The sequence below is a fragment of the Hippopotamus amphibius genome, chromosome 2 (genome assembly GCF_030028045.1).
Source record: "Hippopotamus amphibius kiboko isolate mHipAmp2 chromosome 2, mHipAmp2.hap2, whole genome shotgun sequence".
Classification (NCBI taxonomy): domain Eukaryota; kingdom Metazoa; phylum Chordata; class Mammalia; order Artiodactyla; family Hippopotamidae; genus Hippopotamus; species Hippopotamus amphibius.
The window spans coordinates 145,977,252-145,995,747 of NC_080187.1; the positions used below are offsets into that span (position 1 = coordinate 145,977,252).

The window sequence follows — 18,496 nt, forward strand, 5'->3', positions numbered from 1 at the left end:
TGGGCTGGGGGTGGCAGTCCTCTCCTCCGGGCTGGGTGGGGGACTGGCAGCCTTGCTGGTCTCCTGCCCTAATTCCTGGTCTTCGTGCAGCAGCACCTTTTCTGCCTGGTAGAACCACATGGGTATCAGGATGGACACCTCAGGGCGTGGGGAAGACTCAACGTCACAGCTGCTGAGCTCAGTTGAAGACCAGGGCCTCACCGTGCTGACAGGGATAGTGCTGCCCTCCACCTCGGGTTCATTGGAGCTCTTGCTGCCTGTTCTTGAGTCCTGCATCTGGTCCCACCTTGAGTCCAAAGTCATTGCGACGGTCACCCCCGGGTTCTCTTCACAGGCTGGCCGGAGTGGCTCCTCCTGGCCCATGTTCACCCATGTTCACTCATGAGGTTGGTTGTGTTGCTTCTGTCGCTAGGGTTGACGACAATCATTTTTTTACACAGATTTCTGATTCCTGGTGACAGATAAAGCGGAATGGGTTATTGCCCTTGTAGGATTTGCTGCCGCACATCCCAAAACCGTCATCCCCCAAAGGGCAGGGACCTGGTTACCATGGTGTACAGGACGACTCCCAGGCTCCACACGTCCACCGTAGGGCCATAGTAGCTCTCCTCTAGGAAGATTTCCGGACCAGTGTAAGCGGGGCTGCCACAGAACATATCAAGCTTTCCCCCCTCCTCACACTTGTTCCCGAGGCTGAAGTCACTAATTTTCAGATTCATGTGCGCATCCAAGAGGAGGTTCTCTGGCTTCAGGTCCCGGTGTATGATGGCCCTCTGGTGACAGTGCTACAGGGTGGAGACCAGCTGCCGGAACAGGCCTTGGGCCTCTGTCATGCGGCTGTGTTCCTCCAAATGACTGGACATTTCCCCCCACTGAGGTACTCCATCACTAGGAACAATGTCTCCTCGGTGTCAGTCACCTCCAGGAGTTTAACGATATTCGGGTGATCTAGAGCCTTCATGCTGTCAACTTCCTAGGAAGGTTCCTGGAGCCCAGAGGACCTCAGAGCTCTTTTCTTAATGACCTTGACAGCCACCTCTGTCCCGGTCAGGATGTGCCGGCACCTTCACCTTGGCAAACCTACCTTCACCAATGGTGTGGAGGATCTTGTAGTTCTCAATACGAGCCTCCTTGTCAGCAGAGGTGGCCGTGAGGCCCTGCATCATGGTGAACTGATAACTACACTGACTGACAGCACTAACTAGCAATGCTAACTATGCTAACTAACAATGCTAACTATACTAACTGTACTAACAGTGCTAATACTAACTATGCTAATAAACTTTTAATTATACCAACTACGCTAATTAACTATTCCAATGATACTAACTATGGTAACTGTACTAATACTAGCAATACTAACTAAAGAATACTAATGTAAAATGAGAAAACAAACAAAGGAAAAAAAAGACAAAAACAAAAGAAAAAAATGGGAAAAAAATTGAGAAGAAAAGAGTAAAAATAAAAGAAAATCATAAAAAGACAAAAATAAAGAAAAATGAGAGAAAGGCAAAGAAAAAGGAAAAATAAAAAAGAGTAGAGAAAAAAGAAAAAAATCAATAAAATGGCAAGAACAAGGCAAAAACAAGCTAGCTGAGGGTCCAATGCCTGCAGGTCACCAAAAGGAGCTTCCTGGGACCTAAGAACTAAAACTTGGGCCCAACTGCAGTCTTTTATAGGGTTTTTGGTGCATTTCATCACAGTGGTGCCCTGTGAGCAAGGGCAAGAAACAGACCATTCAGGGCTGGTGATAAGCCACAGTGGTTTTCTCACTTTTTGAGTTCAAGGCCCCTTTACACTTAGGAAAAAGGATCCCAAAGAAATTTTTCTTTACATGGTATTTGCTTTGTTAGAAATTAAAATGTGTAGGATGCTTCAGTGGCCTTTTCATTTCTAGTTTGAAAATCTGTAATAATTTTAAAGACCTCATAATGTCTACACTTGAAATATTCAATTCCTTTTCCTAAAACTCTGGTCTCAAAATAAGTGTTACAACTTAACTGACTTTACGATATAATAGGAAAATGTTCTGGTGCATAAGACACTGATAAGGTACATTACTCATGTCTATGAAGCTGCGAGAAGATTTGCCAGGAGGGTCGTGAGCAGATTTCTCATCAGGAGCCTCGGAGGCCAGATGGCAGGGGTCGGTGTATTCCAAGTGTTGAAGGAAAGAGGCTGTTGACTGAGAATCCTATATCTAGCAGAACTGTCCTTCAAAAACGAGGGTGAAATTAAGACATTGCCAGCTAATCAAGAGTTGAGAGAGTTCTTAACCACCAGACCTGCCTGCAGCAGGGAGATCTTCAGGGTGGAGTGAAGGACCCTGGACAGTAATACAAAGCCTTGTGAAGAATAAAGATCTCTGGTAAGAGCAGATAGCTGGGCGATTAGAAAAGCTAGTCCTAATGTTCCTTTGGTTTCTATTTGATTTAAGGGACTAATATAGAATTAAAAACACACACACGAACACAAAATCATCACCTTGTTTCTAATCCCTTTTTTTTTTTTAATTTGGGGGTGGGGGGCGGCAGTCTGCTTGTTCTCTAAAATGAATGTATGTGTCTGACCTCATGGATTGCATTTAGAAATCATAGTGACTCTGTCTTCCAATACAAAGGTAAACCAAGGTTGGGTCCCTTTGAATGCAGCAGCTCAAGAACAGAAGCTACAAGATAGATGGATTTGAGGCAATAGGAATAAGAGCAGGCTTCAAGAAAAGGAGCAGAGGAACACTAGTAATATGTGCACAAAAGTCTCAGAACCTGTATTCCAAATACCACCTTGAATAATATTATAATAAAAAATTTGGGAGAAAAATTTTTTGAGAAATGTGTAGGACCTTGCATTAGTCTGCTGGACACCATAAGAGAAAACCACAGGCTGGGTGCCTTAAACAGTAGAAATTTACTTTCTCACAGTTCTAGAGGCTAGAAGTCCAAAATCAAGGTGTTGTCAGGGTTGGTTTTGGTCAGACGTCACTTTCTGACTTGTAGACAGCCATGTTCTCACTATGTCCTCACATGGCCTCCTCTCTGTGCGCAGAGAGAGAGAGAGTTCTGGTGTCTCTTCCTCTTCTTCTACAGACACTATTCCTATCGGATTAAGGCCCCACCTTTATGGCCTCATTTAACCTCTAACCTCCTTGTAGACCCTGTCTCCAAATAGTCACATTGGTGGTCAGGTTTTCAGTATATAAATTTTGACCAATATAAATTGGTCCATAGCAGTCTTCCCTTTGCATATGCAAAATACACTCCATCTCAGTATCCCCAGAGGTCATAACCCATTCCAACATCACTTCCAAGCCCAAGGTCTCATTAAATTTCACCTGATCAGGTATGGATGAGAAATGACACATAAAATTAACCATCACAGAGCCTATACAGAAAAATATCACACATTGTTGAAACACATAATAGAAAAGTTGAACAGTACTATAAAGATGCCCATTCCCTTAAATGAACTGAAACATGTAATTCCAATTCAGATGACAGTAGAATTCTTTTTTTGGAACTTAAGATAATTTTGACCTCGTATAGGAGAATGAGTGAGGACAAGACATTTTTAGAAAAACAAATTATTCGAGGTATAGAAAGACTTTTCCTTATCTGATGTCAAAGCGTGCTGCAAAACTGTTGTAAGTAAACTAGTGCAGTGTTAGTGCAGGAGTAGACATGAGTCATGGACTATAATTAGAGTATAGAAACAGACCCATGAGAAATGAGTTTAAAGTTCAAAGGCAGTTCATCATAGAGGGAAGAGTAGTTTAAAAAACAAATACTATAAAACTACAAAAAGATTTTTTTCAGGACATTAAAGAAGATCTAAATAAATGAAAAGACATCCTCTACTTATGGATCAAAAGACTTACTATTATTCGGATGACAACCTGCCCAAATTAATCTACAGACTCACCACAATCCCTATCAAAATCCCAGCTTCGCTGCAGAAATTGACAAGCTGATCCTAAAAGTTATGTGGAAATATAAAGGACCCAGAATAGCCATAACAATCCAGAAACAGAACAAAGTTGGGGGACTCAGATTTCTCAGTTTCAAAACTTACTACAAAACTATAATAATCAGGACACTGTGGTACTAGCATAGAATAGACACATAGATTGGTGAAATAGAATTGAAAGTCTGGAGATAAATCCATGTTATCTACATTGATTGAGTTTCTACACAGGTGACAAGACCATTCAATGGGGAAAGAATAATCTTTTCAACAAATGCTTCAGAACAACTGAACATCCACATACAAAAGAATGAGCTTGGACTCCTAGCTTATAACATGCACAGAAAAGTTAAGTCAAAATTTATCAGAGACCTAAATTTAAGAGCGGAGATGATAAAGCTCTTGGAAGAAAATGTGACCATAAATCTTCATGCTTTGGAATAGGAGACAGTTTCTTAGATATGACACCAAAAACAGAAGCTACAACAACAACAATAGATAAGTTGGACTACATCAAATTTAAAAGCTTTTTTGCTAAGAAGGACAGGATCAAGAAAGTGGACAGCCCACAAAATGGGAGAAAATATTTGAAAAACCTATACATATATGAAAGGGAACTTGTTTCTAAAGTATATGAAGAACACAACTCAATAATAAAAACACAAATAACCTGATTAAAATAACGACAAAGCATCTGAATGGACACTTCTCCAATAAAGATTTACAAGTGGCCAATAAGAACAGAAAACAGTACTCAGCATCATTAGACATTAGGGACGTGCTAATCATGAAGAGAGATAGTAGCAAGTGTTGATGAGGACCTGCAGAAATTGGAACTGAATACATTGTGAGCAGGAATGCAAAATGGTCTAGCCACATTGGGAAGCAGTCTGACAGTCCCTCAAAAGGGTAGATGTATGGTTACCATATGACTCAGTGATTCCACTCCTAGGTATGTACTGGAGAGAAACGAAAACAGGTTCACACAAAAGCTTGTACGTGAATGTTCATAGCAGCATTATTCATAACAACCAAAAAGTGGGAACAACTCAAATCAAACCCATAATAAAATTCCAAAAATTGGCAATAACTGATGGATAGATAAAGGTGGTATATTTGTACAATGGAATATTATCTGGCCAATAAAAGGAATAAAGGACTACTATGTATAACAATGTGGATGAACCTTACAGACCTTATGGTCAGTGAGGGAAGGCAGACACAAAAGACCACATAATGTATGATTCCACTTATATGAAGTGTCTACAATAGGCAAGGCTCTAGAAACAAAAGTAGGTTTACAGTTGTCTAGGCCTCGGGGGAGAGGCCGTGGGAGGAACTGGGAGTAGCTGCTAAAGGGGACAAGGTTTTCTGGGGGTATGTTGATAATGCCTTTTTTTAAAAAAAATCTTATTGTTTGTTTTTGGCTGCGTTGGGTTTTGTTGCTGCACGTGGGCTTTCTCTAGTTGTGGTGAGTAGGGGCTACTCTTCGTAAGGTTCCAGTAGTTGTGATTCGAGGGTCCAGTAGCTGTGGCGCACTGGCTTAGTTGCTCTGAGGCATGCGGGGTCTTCCCAGACCAGGGCTGGAACCCATGTCCACTTCAGTGGCAGGCGGATTCTTAACCACTGAGCCACCAGGGAAGTCCCGATGAGAATGTCTTAAAATTGATCATGGTGATGGTTGCAGAACTCTAAAAGCCATAACAGTAAGTCCCCTACATATGAACGAGGTCCATTCTGAGAGCATGTTCGTCAGTCCAATTTGCTCATAAGTCGAACAACGTTAGCCTAGATACCCAATTAACATAATCAGCTGTATCGTACTCTACTGTAATAGGTTTACAATACTTTTCACACAAAAAAATACATAAAAAACAAACTTAAAAACAAAGAAAATATTTTAAACCTTACATACAGTACCTTGATAAGTACAGTAGTACAGTACAACAGCTGGCATACTGGGGCACATTCACGTCTTTGAAAGTTCCCAAGTCGAAGGTTTGTATGTTGGGGACTTACTGTAAATTGTATACATTAAACAGTGACTTTTAGGCTATGTGAATTATATCTCAATAATGTTGTTAGCAAAAACAAAACAAAACAAAACAAAAAAAGATTGATGAGGGAAATTGCTCAACTAATGTAAGAAAAATAAGTACAATCAGAGCCCAAACTCACAGCGTACACCAAAATAAATTCTGACTATTAAAGTGCTCAGCGAAAAAGTAATTAAACTGGAATAGAACTGTTGGGATGGGAAGGACCTTTTCAAGCATAAAACAAATTACAAGGAAAAATTAATAGGTGTTATGAGTACAGAAAAATTTAAGAACTGCATGTGAAATTTTCTTTTCTGTCATTGAGCTCACCTCAACATACAGCCCCCTATTTTGTCCCTAGCAGGAAAACCCAAACTTGGCTGTAGCTTATGGATTTAAGCATAGTCAAGTCTGGTCACTTACAGATTGGCCCTGTCCTTTCCCCTTCTCCCCAGAGGTGGTCTAAGTATCTAGGGGCAAAGAGGAGGAAGGGAAACTCAGGTATCTGTCTGGCTCTGAAGGAGGGCTGTCTGGTCCTCAGAGCTGGGCTTCCATCCTCCCTAACTCCCCTTGGGGACAGCGGATCCCTGGAGCTAGTGTTCAGCAAAGCTGCCACAGCACATGGGTTTGGAACCCCAGCATGTGTGAGCTCACGGTGTTGTTTATACTGCATTGTGCTTTTGTTCCAGTGTCCTGGTCGTTGCCTGGGTCGCACTGTGAGGATGCAGCAGCAGCATATCGTTTGTCAACACCCCAACAGTTCTGAGTCTGGCTGTGATGACAGAAGGAGGTACCGGCCCCACTCTAGGGCAGCACACACCCTCTCCCACCTCAGATAGTGACTTTGACCGCCTGAAAATGGCGTCATCTCTACTGTGTACCACCTCTCATAATGGAGAGTTCCTACTAAATGATGATTTCCCATAGTGCCATCCTCAATAGTATGTATTATACCAATTAGTATGTAAATACTAATTAACATGTACTCTTTATAATTACAAATCATTGGGATGTTGAACATATAGAGACACCCCAAAGAGAAAGAAAAAAGTAGCGTTGAGAATAGACAGGTAGTTTCCCTCTATATACAAAGTTGATGAGGCCTAAGAATATTTCGTTTCACATTAAATCTGTAACCTAGTGTTTTCACTGAACTACTCTATCCCTTTGTTTAGAAACTGTTTAATGAGGACGTTGGCACAGTGGGTTAGCAGAGAATAAAAGTAACTTTTCTCTTGTTTAGGGCCTTAAACAGGAAAAAAATGCTTTTCTCTTTGATAAAAGTCTCAGCTGGTAGATGGTTTAGGGGAAGAAGAGCTTTGTTCCCTGAGGTCACTCAGAGGTCACCCAGACCTCTTCCTTCTGGCGACTCTACCACCCGGGAGGAGCCTGCTCCAGCCAGAGAAAGTGAGGAGAGAGCCGTGAGGGCACACTAATGGGGAAATTTGGAGTTCTACCATGCTCTTCTTGTGTAACCTTGGACTACCTAACCTCCTAATCTGCACAGTGGGGTGTTACTGTCTGTGTGAAATTGTGGCTGGGAAGTTGGTTTTTTTGTTTTACTGAAGTATAGTTGATTTACAATGTTGTGTTATTTTCTGCTGTACAGCAAAGTGAGTCACATATATATATACATATATATGCATTCTTATTTTTAAATATTCTTTTCCACTATGGTTTTTCATAGGATATTGAATATAGTTCTCTGTGCTATACAGGAGGACCTTGTTGTTTATCCATTCTGTATATAAAAGCTTACGTCTGCTAACCCCAACCTCTCACTCCCTCCCTCCCCAACCCCCTCCCCCCTCCTTGGCAACCACAAGTCTGTTCTCTTAAGTCCATGATTCTGCTTCTGTTTCATAGATAGGTTCATTTGTGTCATGTTTTAGATTCCACACATCAGTGGTATCATATGATATTTGTGTTTCTCTTTCTGACTTACTTCACCAAGTATGATAATCTCTAATTGCATCCATGTTGCTGCAAATGGCATTATTTTGTTCTTTTTTATGGCTGAGTAATATTCCATTGTATATATGTACAACATCTTTATCCATCCCTCTGTCGATGGACATTTAGGTTGTTTCCATGTTTTGGCTATTGTGAATACTGCTTCTATGAACATAGGGGTGCATGTTTCTTTCTGAATTATAGTTTTGTCCGCATATATGCCCAGGAGTGGGATTGCTGGATCATATGGTAATTCTATTTTTAGTATTCTGAGGAACCTCCACACTGTTTTCCGCAATGGCTGCACCAATGTACATTCCCACCAACAGTGTAAGAGGGTTCCCTTTTCTCTACACCCTCTCCAGCATTTGTTATTTGTAGACTTTATAATGATGGCCATTCTGACGGGTGTGAGGTGGTACCTTATACTTTGGATTTGCCTTTCTCTAATAATTAGTGATGTTGAGCATCTTTGCATGTGCCTATTGGCTATATGTATTCTTCTTTGAACAAATGTCTATTTAGGCCTTCTGCCAATTGTTGGATACAGTCATTTGGTTTTTTGCATCACTTGCAGATATTCTCTCCCATTGTGGAGGTTGTCTTGTGTTTGGGAAGTTTTGGTTTAGAGTGAAGCATGTAAGCAGCCTGGGTCATAGCAGATGCTCAGTCTGTGGCTCTTCCTTCCTCCTCCGTATTGTGAGTCTTGCTGGAGAAAATGAGATGACCTTGACGATTGGCTCAGTTTCCATTTTCAGCCTTCAGTAAGGTTTCGCAGTGTAGTGTCAGCTGCGTTTCCTATTCCCGACAATTCCAGCCAGAACCATTCTCCTCCAATGGAAAATGTTTGGAACAGCTGCCCTTATTCTCAACCGAAAACCTAGTTTCCAGTTTTCCTCAGAAGATAGACCACACACAGATTGATATATATCATCCCAGGTGATTGCCTTTGCATGCTCAAAGATATATTTATGTTACAAACACATTTAAGTGGATTGAGCTTTCTTCATAACATCCTGGACATATTTTTCTGACACTTCTTTTTTCTATGCATCAATACATTACAGACTTTTTTCCCATCTGAGTACATAAGAGTCACTTTATTCTTTTGAGTTGTTGTATGTAATATTACCTCACTCCATTGCTGATGGACATTTGATTGTTTCCAGTCTTTTGCTATTCCAAACAAATGGTGTGGTAAACATCCTGGAACATATATCTTTATGCACAAAGGGTAGTATTCTCATAGGATACATTTTAGATATGGACTTGAATTGAGAGACATGTTCATTTGGATACTACTAAATTATCATCAAAACGTCTATACAAAGAGTATATGGGAGTCCCCCCTTTTCATCAACTTTATATAGGTTTTCAGTGTTTTAAAATTTTTGCCAATCAAAAACAAAATTTTGTCAATCAGATGAAAAATTATATCATACTGTAATTTGTACCTTTCTGGTTACTTTTTATATGTCTTTTGGCTCTTTGTAATTTTTTTTGCAACCCATCCACTTTTTCCCATCTTCACCACCATCACCCTTGGTCAAGTCATTCAACTGGTCTCTCTCCATCCATCCATGCTCCTTTCCAACCCAGCCAGAGTAATCTTTTCCAAAACACAGATCTGATCATAACACCACCATGCCCCATCTCCCTGCTAGATTAACATCACTTTAGAGGCTTCACTTGCTCTTAGGGAAAAGGTTGACCAAAATCCACAATGTGGCCTCTAAAATATTGCACAGTCAAGTCCTACCTCCCTGCAAAGCCTCAACCAAGACCTTACTCTGTCTCACTCTTTGTGTTCCAGCCACACTGTCCTTCTTTCACTAGAAGCAAAAAATATAATGAAGAGGATAAAAGGCATGGAAGGGTCTATCAGGAGGATATCTGAATAAGTGCAGTTTTAGAGAAAGAGATATAGAAATGAACTGGAAGGACAGACATTTTTAAAAGAAATAATAGAAGAAAAATTCTTAGACCTGAGGAGGGAAAAGATTCAAGTTGCCTTTCATTTTCTCTATTATTTCTGCTTCCTCCAAGGTTGGCTGTTTGGTTTTATCCTAGTGCTTTTCTTTCATGCTGTTAGTTTTCCCCAGATCTGGTGGTTTATGGAAGAAGGACTAGGTTAGTTTAGAGAGCTTCTGTGTGTTTCTTTTGCAGTTTTCTGGCCTCATTTCAGCCCCCCTCCCCCAACCCCCGAGACCTCTTCTGCTGACCGGTCATGCTTACTATGGGCTTGCTGAATATAGGTGACGTATTAAATCTCAGTGTACAATGAAGTGGGCAGGCTGGAGACCCCCAGTTGCCATAGTTTGGCCTCGGTAAATATTACAGGGTGTTTTACAGGGTGTAACTTTATGAGTGGCCATGGGTAGAGAATCAGTGAGGAGCAGGCTGTCTGGTAGCCTCTTTTATTGGCCCTGGGAAGGGTTTGGGAGGTGTGGCTTCCATTGAAAAGAGTTATAAAGAGAGTGAGAATTATCAGGGTACAACTAGCCCACATTATGGCAAGAAGACAACATGGGGATCTGAGGAAATGCTTGAGGACCCAGAGAGTTTATTCCCCAAAGGGGTAATTCCTAACCTCAGCCATGAGTCAGAATTCCCTGGGAAGTTTCTTCAAAATAAAGATTCTTGGGCCTACACTGGGACTTATGAATTAGAATCTTTGAGAGGGAGTGGAACCTGGCAATGTATATCTCTTTGTCTGTGTGTCTTTTGTTTTTAATTCTTTCTTAATCTACATCTTTTTAAAGCTGTCCACAGACTTCTGATAATAAGCCACTTATTATCTACTGCCCTACAGAATCAGTCGTTCCACCTGGCTGATGATGAAAGACGTTACTTGAGGTAGGAGCAGAGCTGGACTGAATAGGAATGAGAAATTGAGAAAGACTAATAAAAACAGGCTTACTTTATGATTTCTGCTGCCATTTCTACTTTCATAGTTTACATAAAAAAAACACATGAGCTCCGATTATGTGCACAGCGTTGGTGCCCAGACTGTGTCCCCCTAGCTCAGGCATCCCCATACCCTGTCCCATCCCTGCCAGAAGGAAGTGAGGCTGTCTGCTGGACTGAACTTGCATTCTTTTACTGGGTCCTCAATGACCAGCCTCTTGGGTTTCAGCATCTGCATTGGTCTCCAGCTCCCTGTGCCCCTCTCATATTTTATGTTTAGGAAGCTAAATAGTTTCATCTGACTTCCCACTGGCCCTGTGTTCTATCGAAGCAGAAAAAGAGGCTGTATTAGTTAAGGTCCTTTGCACTGGAAACAACAAAACTCAGCATGGAATGATTTGTGCAAAGAGGGTGGGAGATTTTTTAAGATAGGACTACCATTCTTACATGCAACAATTTGGTATCTTTTAAAATGTATTCTCTGAGTATTCTTGGAATATTTGTTCAACTGTTTTCAGTAGGAAAGCTGATCGCTGCATAGGGAATGGCTGAAGAGTACTCAGTCTCTGCCCTGTTGTCCAAAGCAACTCATCTTTTGACCCTTAAGATTCATACCCCCGGGGAAAACAAAAACCCTACAGTTAACAGGACACCCTCATCCTTTATCCACTTAGAAATGTTATCAACAGTTGGATGTGCCAGTGTTGTTTAAGTAAACCCTTTGATAGAGTTTCCCCCTACTGGATAATCGAAGTCTTGCTTCCAGCTATGTGTAATACTCTCTTCTTAGAAAAGTTCAGGGGATCAGAATTGTCTCCATCTTATTAGATTTCCAGTGGTGTTTCAACACTCCTTATAGGTTATGTGCGCTGATAAGGAGCCTTTTATAGGAACACAAAAATGTCTCAATCCAAAGGGATAATGCCGTCAGACCTCAGGAGGGACAGTAACCAAGAAATGAGAAGCCATTAGGGTTATTTCTCCTCTTGTCTTTGCATCTCTGTGCATTTCTGCTTCATTCTTTGCTTCTTTGTGAATGTTATTTTTTCTACTTGTCTGGCCCATGTGGCAGAGTGTGGCCGCCACTACTCCAGCCTTTAGGTTTATATGTCTTGTTCCTGCAACTTCCAAATTCCTGGGAGAGAGACAGTGATTGAACTAGTTCAGGATAGGGCCCTCTTCCAGTTGTCTGGGCACGAGGAGCCCTTTTCACGTAGTACAAATACATCCGTTCCAGGACCTGCCTTGGGGAACAAGGGCAGATACCCCAAAGTGGGTCCACTAAGGTGGCTCACCCTCCATGGCAAATATCTTTTCAAAAATCAGAGGGCATTCAACAGGCTCATGAAAAGGTGCTGAACACCACTATACCTCAGGGAAGTGCATATCAAAGATGAGGTATCATCTCACACCTGTTAGAATGTCTGCTGTCCAAAAGACAACAAGTGATAGATATTGGTGAGGATGAGAAAAGGGAACGCTTGTAACCTGCTTGGAGAATGTAAATTAGTACAGCCACTGTGGAAAACAGTATGGAGATTCCTTAAAAAGTTAAAAATAGAACTACCAGATCATCCAGGATTCCACTCCTGGGTATAAATCTGAAGAAAATGAACACACTAATTCAAAAGGATATATGCATCCCAATTTTTGTAGCAGCATTATTTACAGTAGCCAAGATATGGAAACAGCCTAAGTAGCCATCGACAGATGAATGCATAAAGAAGATGTGGTGTATGTATATACAATGAAATACTGCTCAGCCATAAAAAATGAAATTTTGCCATTTGTGACAACATGGATAGACCCGGAGTGTATATCTGCTTAGTGAAGCAAGTCAGACAGAGAAAGATAAATATCATATGATATCACTCATGCGTGGAGCCTGAAAAATACAACAAATGAATGACTGTAAGAGAAGCAGACTCATACACACAGAAACAGACTAGTGGTTACCAGGTGGGGAAAGGGGTGGAGGAGGGGGCAAGACGGGGGTAGGGCACTGCGAGGTGTCCACTACTAGGTATAAAGTAAATAGGACACAAGGATGTAGTGCACGGCACCGGGAGTATAGCCAGTGTTCTATGATAACTTCCACTGCAGCATAAACTACACAAATATTGAATCACTCTGTTGTTTACCCGAAACTAACATAATATTGTAAATCAGCGATACTTCAATTTAAAAATTAAGTACATACTATGTAGGTTAGTTGCGAGGATTAAATGAGTCAATCTCTGTAAACTATTTGGAAAATTCTCTGGCACATGGCTGTCCAGTCAGCATACACGTACAGTGGACCCTTCTCGACAAGAACAACAACAACAACAAACCAGAGGGCATCACCTTCCTGGTCTGTGTTGAAGGCTGAGGAGGCTGGAGAGAGACCTCTTCCCAAAGGTCTTTGGTAGCTCTCACTACAAGTCATAGTGTGTCCTAAATGGACACCAGAGCACTTGTCACAGCGGACGAGATTGCTCACAGACAAATTCACACTCACACCAGAAGGTATCGAGCGCTCATGTAAACAAGGCTGAAAGTTTGTGAACAAATGTGTCCTTCTTTTCTTATTTGTCTAAATGATCAGCTGCAGCTCACCCGGAGAGCATCTCTTTTGAGTCGCGTGCTTCAACGTGGTGTCAGAGACGCCACAAGGGCTTTTCTTGCCTGTTTTAAGGTCCTGATTCCTCCACCACTTTGCCTGGAACAATGCAGATCAGTTTGCTGCTGAATAAGGTCCTAAGTGTCAAACCTTTAACGTATTGAAAATACAGTGCTTCTACCAGCAAGAAGTGACACCCCACTTCTCCCGTGGCGCACTTTTTGGTGATGTTTTTTCATTCCAGACCCGCCTTTAGGAGGAACTGCTCATCGGGGGCTTGTGACGCATGTTGGCGCGCAGGCCCTTGGAGACCCTGTACGGCAGCCTGTGGCCGCGGCGTCCAGGCTCGGAAGGTCGACTGTGTCCACACCAGCAGCTGCAAGCCGGTGGCTGAGAGACTCTGTGTGCCAAGCGAGAGACCCACCTCCTGGCGGCACTGCCTTGGGCCTTCCTGTGATAGTATGTACCCCTCTCAGGTACCACGACCGCCTTGTCCAAACCAGACCTCGTGCAGCCAGCCTTGTCCGGGTCTCGTCTGCAGGGCCATTCTGAACAGATGTGGTATCTTGGGACATTAGGAGATTAGCTGCTTTGATGTGGGTGCAACTCAGTGTTCTTTAGAGAAAAAAACAGTAGAGTGGGTAGGGTGGTCAGTGGCCTTCTAGCAAGCACTGGTAGCCTCTCCCCAGACTCCCTTCTGCCTGGAGTTTCAGCGCCTCAGACAGGGCTTCCGCAGATGGGATTGGGCAGGTTTGCAAATGTCCTGAGGTTATATATGAAATATAATCATATATTTTTCTAGGGAGCCGGACCATAGCTTTGATGAGGTTCCCGGGGGTCCATGACACCCCAAAAGCTAATGCTGCTGTCAGCACTGGGAGGAGCAGGTGGCTCCAGGGCTGTGAAGTCCCCAGTAGGCAGTGAGAGGCCACTTGTCCCAGCTAAGGAGTGAATCCAAGGCACTTCTGACTCCAATGCAAAGCAGTGGCCCTAACCCAAGCCTAGTTTTTTGCTTCAGTCTGTGATCTCAATTTCTGCTTTTCATAGAATCAAGTGCTTTTTTAAAAACTAGGTCTCTGATGAGCTATGTGTTAAATGGATATATATATATATTTTTTTTTTTTTTTGCAGGAGACTGCACAGACACAACCCACTACTGTACGTTTGTAAAGCATCTTAATTTGTGTTCGCTAGACCTCTACAAACAAAGGTGCTGTCAGTCGTGTCAACAAGGATAAAACTTTGGGAGGGGGAGTCGTAATGCTGCTGTGAAGATAAAACAAGTATGTAAAAGCTCGTTTCCACATGTAGCTGGTACAAGAACATGTATTTCTTAAAAAAACAAAAACAAAGAAAAGAAAAACAAAAAAACAACTCTAGATTCTGCAATCAAACAGAAGTCAGTGCAGAATCACCACTGTTAAAATTTGGCATTGTCCTTTCCCCATGGCCAGTTTTTAATTCCAGCTCTTTTAAATGGTATATTCCAGGACTAACGTAAAATACCATAGCAGGCAGGCCATTGCACTTGGGACCTCGTCGTGTTCTTCTAATCAGGAATTCACCAAGATCACCGGTGCATTGTCACGAGCTGCCTCTCCCAGTGATTTGTAGTCTAGTCCAGAGTAGCACATCCTGAAGCACTTGGGAAGCACAGCAACAGATGACTTCTCTCAGCTTTAGGGTTGTAACAGGTTTATAAGACATTTACATTGTAGAAGCTCTGGTCAGTAGTTGTTAAGATGCTGGCTCTAATGGCATGTTATAGATCCTTACGTTCAGTCTGTGAAAAGGAGACAGTCACTCTGGACAGGCTCGTAACCCTGACTGATCCAGGGGTCCTGGGGGGATGGTATCTTGTCCTTGCCCTTAGAGAACCTATGGGAGAAAACAGAGTAAACGTTGCTGCCATTGTCATAACTATGGAAATCGATCTGTGACCACATGAGGCATCTTGGAAATCAAAGGAGAGGGAAGGTTAACCTTTTCTACTGATTTTGTAGTATATTCAAAGTGTTCTTTTAAGAGCTGTGAATGAGACTTTTCTAAGCACTATTCTCTTGCACACAAACAGAGAAATCAAAGCCTTATTAGACCTAATTTATGCAAAAAATAGTATTCCTAAGGATTTTTATTTTGGAAAAATTAGAAGAAAGTAATCTAACTATGAAACATGATAGCTGAAAGGAGTTGTTTATACTAAATAATTGTTTTCATTTGAACTGATTTTTCAGTAAATCCAAAGCGCGTCAGGGTTGGGCTGGAAGGTACAGTTGGGCTGAGGGGTTAGAGTTAGGATTTGGTGAGCAAGTTTAGGGTTCTTTTTATTTTGGGGGTTGGGTTAGGTGAGGCGAATGGAAGGTAAGTTAGGGTTAAGGCTAGAGTTGGCTCTGTGCATTAGGGTTAGGTCAGAGTTGGCTTGGGTTTGGATCGGCCAGTGCTGGTGTTAGTGATGGTGTCAAGGTGGAGGTTAAGTTTGGAGTAGATGTTGCTGCTGAAGGAGTTTGGGACCAGTATTCAACTGTAAATTCTAAAGCTGATGTGGTGAGGGGGCTCTTTCCTTAACATCCTACGAGTTATGGCTGTAGATGGCATGCAACCCCAAATAAAGGGTCGTACTTGTTTACTCGGGGCCCCCGCTGCCTGTACGCATGCTGCCTGTAGCCTGTTGGCAGCAGAGTTACCTGAAGCAGGTGTGCTGACCCTCGTCCCTGGTCACTCACACGTGGACAGTGGGTTCTGGCTTTGGATCTGCCTGTGGACCAGCTCGCTGAGTCTCTCTGCCATATCCTGAGCCCCAGGCCCCCTGTTCTAACTGCAGGCTCACCGACCCTGGGATGAGTGCCGTGGCGTGCAGAGGGCTTGGTGGTGGGAATGGGGGTGGGGATGTGATAGGGACGCCCCAGCCTGTGAGTTGTTCATCATCAATCCCACTTACTGGTTGAAGGCTTTTTAAATTAAAAGAGAGATCGTTTGTACACTACTCTTTGTATATATTTATTATATGACGTAAAGGTGCAATATTTTATTTTGTACAGTATGTAATAAAGACAGGGGACATATATTTTTCTTATTAACAAAATCTCTTATTAAATTGCTTCAGCTTTGTATTCAAAGTTGCTGTTTTTCATTTGCTAATATACTTTTTGTCTTGTTATCATTCAAATGACATTCCTGCATACTGGATTTTACCACTGTTTCTATCACAGAAGAGTTAATGTTTCCCTTTCATGCTCCTGACTAGGAATTCAGATAATAAATGTACTTTGATTATTCAGGGGCACCCTTCTAAATGCAGGTGACTCATTTGCATTCTGTTCTTGGTGGCCTTGGGTATGGTCACCTTGGCTGCCTCTTTGTGAGGCCAGGAGCAACCCTGCTGGTCTCAGTGCCCTGGGCTGTCCTTTGGGGTGTGGGTTACAGGATCCAGAGCAGATCACACAGAGATTCACTCTCCCTCCCTCATCCCAGTCCTTTACTTCCTGTGAATCACAGTGAAAAGAATGTCAGGGGCAGAAGGAGTGGAAAGGAGTTCCAAATGGACAGCCTGAAGCAGGTGTGGAAGTGGGTGGTAGCTGGGAGAGCAGGAGCAGGAGGAACTAACACCCTTTTATTTTTGGCTATTGTGAGGAGTTTAGGGAGGGATTTGAGAGGTCTGCACGGAGAGACTTGTTAGCAACGTTTGGTGAGTAACCCCTTTCAATACCTTGCAACTCATACATTTGACAGGCTTGAACTGCTTGGGTCCACTTACACACAGATTTCTATGACTAGTGAATACTATGCTACCCAAGGTTGGTCGAATACATGGATGCGGAACCGTGGATACAGAGGGACTGAGTATACAGAGCGCCAACTGCAAGTTATACAGGGATTTGCCATGGCGGGGATGGGTGGTGCCCCAATGCCCACATTGTTCAAGGGTCACCTGTATAGTGCTTCAAGATTAGCAATGAGTCTTTCTAGAAAACGTTCATGTCGTTGGAATTGAAATTCCCCTTTATGTGCCGTGGGCCTTGGCATTTTCATGGTCACATGATGAAGACAAAAATCAACCATTTCACAGTAACGTGTGAGCCTGTGTCAACCTCATGGGGCTGAGCCACGCAGGAGGTGAGCGATGGGACACCTCGGATATCTCAGCAGCGTGCCTCCTTCTTTCCTTTTCTTTCCTTCCTTCCTTCCCTCTTGACTCTTTCCCTCTTTCCTTCTTCCTTCCTTCCTTCCTTCCATCCTTTCCTTCTTGCTTCCTACTTTCCTTTCCCTTCCTTCCTTCCTTTCCGTCTTCCTTCCTGCCTTCCTTCCTTCCCTTTCCTTCTTCTTTCCTTCCTTCCTTCCCTTCCTTCCTTTCCTTCCCTTCTCTTCCTTCCCTTCCTTTCCTTCCTTTTCTCCCTTCCTCCCTCCCTTTCTTCCTTCCTCCTTTCTCTAAGGCCTACATAGGTTACCAGGAGTGGAGAGCATTATTGGGAGGGTGGAAAAGTTACAACTTTATTTCCAACTCAGATAAATTTTTCTAGAAATCTTGTCTATTTTCTCGGCAGTTTGAAATATTTTGTAATCTTTAGAGCTACACAAAGACACTGAAAAATCCAGATTTTACCATCTATGTTGATTGCATATATGCTAACGCACGAATGCGCGCGCACACACACACACACACACACACACACAAATTTTTTTCCTGAATCTGTGAATTCACACTGAAACCTCAGATGCCAGTCCAGCACCATAGGGTCATTATTATAGTCTATGCCTTTTTCTTTTTTAGTGAAGTTCTTTCTGACAGGGAGAAGCCTGGCTCTCATTATCTGCGATATATTTTCTTGGCTTGACCTTAATGTACACGTAGTTTCAGAGTCACTAACGCATACCCCTGTGAAAGGAAAGAAAAATCACCAACTAGAGTACGATGTTTGCACAGCATTCTTTTTGCCTACTGCCTTACAGCATCCAGTCAGAACCCTCTTCCAGAGTGACTGCGGGCATCCCCTTCTTCCCACCCCCTTCAGTGTGGTTAGTGATTCATCTGTAGTGC

The 18,496-nt window shown here is 42.5% G+C and overlaps 1 protein-coding gene across 3 annotated transcripts in view; it reads left to right on the top strand.

Annotated features, from left to right (window-relative positions):
* Window positions 1–16,511, top strand: part of ADAMTSL3 (ADAMTS like 3) — a 404,352-nt gene extending 387,841 nt beyond the window's left edge. For 2 of the 3 annotated variants that reach the window (XM_057719995.1, XM_057719997.1), the window contains 3 exons: window positions 6,689–6,789; window positions 13,706–13,920; window positions 14,593–16,511. In XM_057719995.1, coding sequence (XP_057575978.1) covers window positions 6,689–6,789; window positions 13,706–13,920; window positions 14,593–14,699 — 423 coding nt within the window. In that variant the 3' untranslated portion in view covers window positions 14,700–16,511. Of the gene's footprint in view, window positions 1–6,688; window positions 6,790–13,705; window positions 13,938–14,592 lie in introns of all 3 variants that reach the window. The other variant, XM_057719996.1, reaches the window with a different exon arrangement.
* Window positions 16,512–18,496: the final 1,985 nt, after the last annotated feature.